The 6,105-nt window shown below is 34.6% G+C and overlaps 1 protein-coding gene across 1 annotated transcript; it reads right to left on the bottom strand.

Moving 5' to 3' along the window:
• Positions 1 to 3,015: 3,015 nt before the first annotated feature.
• On the bottom strand, positions 3,016 to 5,842 carry LOC133189868 (MAM and LDL-receptor class A domain-containing protein 1-like). Its single transcript, XM_061325263.1, has 5 exons — positions 5,773 to 5,842; positions 4,751 to 4,987; positions 4,539 to 4,640; positions 3,442 to 3,617; positions 3,016 to 3,039 (listed from the first exon to the last, which is right to left on the bottom strand). The coding sequence occupies exons 1-5, from the start codon at positions 5,840 to 5,842 to the stop codon at positions 3,016 to 3,018; spliced, it is 609 nt and encodes a 202-aa protein (XP_061181247.1).
• Positions 5,843 to 6,105: the final 263 nt, after the last annotated feature.

The raw sequence follows: 6,105 nt of genomic DNA, 5'->3' as shown, positions 1-6,105 counted from the left end.
TGCAAAAGCTCAAAGGCTTCTTGAGATATCGCCCGGAAACAAAAGTGTTACACACAGACGGAATGTATAAATTTACGACCTTGAACTCTGACCTTTTGACCTCAAAATCAATAGAGGTCTTCCTTAGGCCACAGGGAGTTGTTATGTAAAATTTCATTGCAAAAGCTCAAAGGATTCTCAAGATATCGTGTGGAAACGAAAGTGTTAAAACAGACAGAATTTATGACCTTGACCTTTGGACCTCAAAATCAATAGAGTTCTTCTTTAAGTCATAGGGAGTTGCTATGCAAAATTTCATTGCGAAAGCTCAAAGGGTTCTCAAGATATCGTGCGGAAACGAAAGCATTACAGACAGAAAGAAATACAGACAGACGACGGACAAATTGTGATCAGAAAAGCTCACTTCAGCCTTCGCCTCAGGTGAGCTAAAAATAGAGGGGGGTTTGGGGGTTCCTCCCCTAACAAGGGGTTGAAGGGTACACCTGAGTAACTGGGGGATAACATCATTATAGGAGGGGAAATTCCCCAGCCCCTGGGTCTTAGAGACAACCTTCTATAGTCATTACTTTGTTATATTTTACAGAGTGTTCTCTTTAAACACAGTTTACAATGCTTTGTGCACCATAAAACGATATTTGAACAAGGGACTAGGTACTAAAGTGGAATCAATACTTTTCAAAAGTTGTGTCGCTTGTCCACCATCCTTAGGGGAATAAAAGGCCCCTGGGCCACATCGCTCAACTGAGCACAATGGCTAAGAAAAATCACAAATCGTGCGGAAACGAAAGCGTTACTTCCATATCAATATGACTAAACATGGCTTTGCTGTTCTTGAGAAGACGATTTTAAAAGATTTCCTATATATTCCTATGTAAAACTTTGATCCCCCATTATGGCCCCACCCTACACCCAGGGGGTCATCATTTGAACAAACTTGAATCTATACTATGTAAAGAAGGTTTTCTGTAAGTCTGAAATTTTTTGGCCGAGTGGTATTTTTAGAAGATTTTTAAAAGACGCCACTAAATTTTCACTATTTCTTAATTATCTCCCCTTGAAAGAGGATGGGGCCATTCATTTGATCAAACTTGAATCCCCTTCACCTAAGAATGTTTTGTGGCAAGTTTGGTTGAAATTTGCCAGGTGGTTCTCAAGAAGAAGATGAAAATGTGAAAAGTTTATATGACAATGACAAACAACAGACAAATTTCGATCAGAAAAGCTCAATTAAGCCTTTTGCTCAGGTGAGCTAAAAAAAGAAACATCGAATTCTAACAGTAGCCTTTATAGCTTCCTGACTTGTAACTTTGTAATTTGACATAAAAAAAACTGTTTGCATCTTGTATTTTGTTTACCCCTGGATGTGGCTACTTATACAATGAAAGAAAAAATTTAAAGTGTGGACTGAACTACTTCTTTTAGGAACTGCAAGTTGTTCAAAACAAGGGACACAATAAAGATTTTATTTATGTAATATTCATTTTTCAGGAAAAGTAGAATTGGTCTGGTTAGCATTGCGACCTTTGGGCATCTTTTTTTTTTCTTTTAAAACTTCCAATACATTTTCAGAATGTTTCAGGCTTTTGTGTATCCCTATATGAATGTGGAAAACTTTGTACCTACTATAGCCCCACTCTGACACTGTGGCCTGTCTTCACAAACCCCTGTGGCCCATCTCATCTCCAAGGGCCCTGATTTTTACGATTTAGAATCTTCATTGTGTTATTATGGTTACACATTTTTAATTATCCTATCCTTCCTTTTTATGATTATCTCCCCTTGGAAAGGGGACATGACTCTTTATTTGAGCAATGAATTCTCTTTACCCAATGATTCTCTAAGCTGTGTTTATTTGAAATTTGGCCAAGGGGTCTTTGATAATAAGTTGAAATATGTAAAGTTTACAGATGGACACAAAGACTGCAGACAACAGGGGTCTAAAATGCTCTTTTTATAGTTGGTGCATTAAAATATCACTGGTCAAATTCTTCTGGCATATGAAAAACATAACTTATGTACAAGCATGTTTTATATAGAATACATACTCTTTTCCATATCACATTCCGTATCAGCCCGAGACACCAATATAAGCCAACGGGGCTAAGGCCCAAGGGTTGATACAGTATGGAATATGGAAAGGGGCATGTATCATTATGTTTATTACATACTAAGTAAAAAACATACAGCACACATTTACTTGTAAATAGTCACCGACTAGCTTATTGTATCAAATAAAATTAATTTAAAATTCAATACAGAAGTTTATAGAGAGAATGTGAATGAAAAAGTAGGTTTATTATCACCAGTACTATTTTTAAGAATAAATCTACAAAGAGTGTGATAAACCTTTGCATCAGCCCTTCAGATCCATATCAGCCCTGGAGTTGTATCAACCCAGGAAGCTGATAAAAAATACTGTGAGGTCAGGCATACTGCATAAGCAAATAAAATGCAACGCCACAGCGTATAATACACCCATCAAATATTCAGTTATCATAAACAGTTTAAAGTGCAAGGAAGAAAATCCTGTCAACCTTGATACAAAGATTTTAATGATTTTTCCATTCCTACTGCTTGATGTGCATTTCCTGTGGTGTAGTTATATGAACAATTAATACATCATATATTTCTCAACTGGTTGTGTTAGGGTTTTACAAATGCCCACCTGAAGCTTTGTTCATTTTATTTTTTATGAATGATGAACAATGCTACAGCCTAATAAAACATCAAAACACTAATCATAATGTTTATTCTTTAACACACTGTAAAGTTGTCATCTTGGTGAGACATGACACTCTGCACTTTGTTGTTGAGATATAAAAATTTAAAAAAAAATATATTACTGTAAAATATTCGTTGGGGATTTAATTTCGTTTATTTCGTTGTTAACAATTTTAACCAAATTAATAAATCCCACATAAAATTTTTATATGATTATACATTGAATAAAGTTACTTTCGAAACAACGAAATTTAATGCCCATAAAACCTTTTTAGAGGACAAATCAACGAAATCTTATCCCCATGAAAATTTGTGCTTCTACAGTATACAATATCAAATTAGTTTTAAATACTTTACACCAAATTTATTCTGAAAGTAAAAGCTAGCCTACAACTTTTTAATTTGACAGATACCATATTAGTTGCAATTAAGAGTCCAGATTCCTTTGCCCAATTCCAAAGAAATATAGATAATACCTGCTTGATCAGAGATTGTCTACCAGTAATCTCCTTACACCAAACTCATTAATTAATCTCTAATTTGACATGCAATTTGTCTGCTATCAAAATTCTCCTTGAAACAAGAACCTGCTTGATAATTACATCCAGGGACAATTGGAATTTCTTTTATTATTGACACAAAAGAAACATTAAATTTGTTATAGATTGCTGTAAAGTATATCATGAAAAAGCACTTCCAAGTATTCAGTACAAAACAAACCCTTAAGGAAGAGCTTCTGGGCAATGTCATGGCAGCTTGGTGCCACCGATTTCCTTGGTCTCCGTACCGCCACCAAATTCTCTGATTGTTAAAGCCATTAGTGGAAACGTTGATGTTTAGTGTGTTAATCGTGACACCATACATGTGGTACTTAAAATAAAGACATGCACCATCACCTACAAATACAGACAACATTTTATACAATATCTTGAATCATTTGCATTAAGTCTACATCTTACAAGAAAACAGAGGAGTTTTGGATGATTGTCACTTACAAATGTATATATATATTGTATATATATTAAAGTTAAATCCTTTTCCAAGCCATGAAGCTCATAGCATAGGTGTCTATACCTGGTATCTGTGGAGCTAAGCAGATGAGTCATTTGACTCCCCTTGAATTGGACATATAAGTCCACTGTAGGTTAACTCCCAGCCAGGGTTGGCAAAAACCGGGAAATACATTCATATACCAGTCATGAGCGACATTTGTTTCATGTTTGAGTCATATGTAGTCTATGAACTTCCATGAAATGAACCCAAAGATCCCTATTGGGTTTTTATGTAACCAAAGAAGGATCTAAGATAAGTTAAATGTAGAGCATGGTGTAAATATCAAACCTTGGCAGAGGCCATTCAATTCTTCTCAAGGTAATTATATCTCAAAACAGGAGCACAAAAACTGTCCAGAGCAATTTGTTAAAACAACATGATAATCATTGATTATAATAACTACAATGTTTATAGAAGGATTAAAACAAGTGTGTTTTGTTCTTGGATTTATAATTAAACCTGATTAATAAACTTAATAATTTTAAAAACTGAAAAGAAACTTGAATTGGAAAACTTCAGTCAAGGAAATATACAGCTTCAGAATGCTTGTGGGTGGGGGACCTGGATCCTGAATAATTATGTTAAATTGCAGTTTGAGAAATTATATATTCAATATTATTCATCATGCATTTCTATATTTATTTTATTCATGAATTTTGTATGAAATTGAATAAATTAAAGAAATACAAAGTTTAATAATGTAGTATTTCCCAGTTTAGAGAAAATTTTTAGTATTTCCCGGGACGGGAAATACTGGTATTTACCACTGGTAATTCCCACTACTACTATTTCCCGGCCAACCCTGCTCCCAGCATAAGCTGGTACCCATTGCAGCTGGTAGAATGATGCAATGCTGATAAAATGACCTGTCCAAGGACACAACATCAAGCACCAACATTTGAACCAGCAACCTTTGGATAACTAGCCAAGCACCTATAACCACTGAGCCATGTGCTCCTTTCAGTTTTAAACATACCTGTATTTAGGTACTTTGAGTTTAAAACAGCATTGGCTTTGGATGTTTGGGATGATGTCTCAATATATAGATAATACGACCCTTCAGCAGCACTTGATGGACCTGTATTAGAACTTCCTGTTGCTCCAGAATAACGAGTCCAATCAAATCGATCACTGGTGGACTGAGAGAGTCCACAATTTAAATCAATGGTCCAGGTTGAAGATTCAAAGTCACAGTTTACTGAATTTAACACAGCTGTACAGAAACAAAATTTCAAAGGTTAAATGATGTAATTGACAACTGTTGTTCTTTTTGTTTTCATGTTTTTTGTCAATTAACCCAGTCACAGTTAAATTATTTTACCTTGTGAATATTAATATGAAATGAACACTGAGAGTATTGTTGCAGAATAGTCATCCCCTTAGTTGCTCCAGCATATTTTATTTACAAGGAGCACATTCAAAGTTGTAATAATTCTAATGTCCTATGTATCTGAGATTTCTGAGAAAAACCATAATATAATGTGAGCTAGTACACCACACCTTTTTCTTCCTGACAAATAAATATACATAGATAAATATAATCCCACATTGTGATCATGAAGTTCACAATTCCATCAATTTTGATTTAAAGAATATCAAGGGTTGATGTCACTTTACAAATTGCAATCTGTAAAAAAAAATTTGTTACACATATCAGCTCCACAGGAATTAATTGCCCAGACTTGAATCTGCACTACATGGGAAAGCTTGCATTTTACTTTGACTAAATACAGTTCAGTACAGTATTCTTGTGAAAAATATTTTAAAAGATTTTTTTCTTTCATATTCTATGCAAGCCTTTGACCCCATTAACGTTACCCCATGATAGCCATGGTGATTCTACACTTAATAATGAGACTCTCATTCAATATTTACTGGCAGTCTTGAATCTAAATTTTTTTTAAAAATATTTTTTTTTTGTCCTGTGTAAAGTGTGTATCCATATTTTTTGGGTCAAAAAACTTTTAAGCTTTTATATTTTATTACTTTGATAATTACCATTACATGGTCCTTTGGTTACATTCACTTGGTCGATGGCTATATCACCTGTGTAACTAGTACCTGACATCGCTTCTATGAATATCTGAAATCAAATCAAATAATGAGTAAATTTCTGTAAGGAGACTTTTTATATGGCTATTCATAGTGTCATCTAGCGGTGAGTCAAGTGGAGAGAACACAAAGTATCTTATCAAATGTTAAGAAATGAAATTAAGAACGAAACAAACCCTTAAGGAGGAACTTCTGGGCAAGTCCACGGCGGCTTGGTGCCACAGATTTCCTTGGTTTCCGTACCGCCACCAAATTCTCTGATTGTCAAAGCCATTAGTG

This window comes from Saccostrea echinata, unplaced genomic scaffold (genome assembly GCF_033153115.1).
Source record: "Saccostrea echinata isolate AGI-Se365-2 ecotype Australia unplaced genomic scaffold, CSIRO_AGI_Sech_v1 ptg000020l, whole genome shotgun sequence".
In the NCBI taxonomy this organism is placed as follows: domain Eukaryota; kingdom Metazoa; phylum Mollusca; class Bivalvia; order Ostreida; family Ostreidae; genus Saccostrea; species Saccostrea echinata.
The sequence above is the reverse complement of the archived record's forward strand: the minus strand, read 5'-3'. Positions and strand labels throughout refer to the sequence as shown.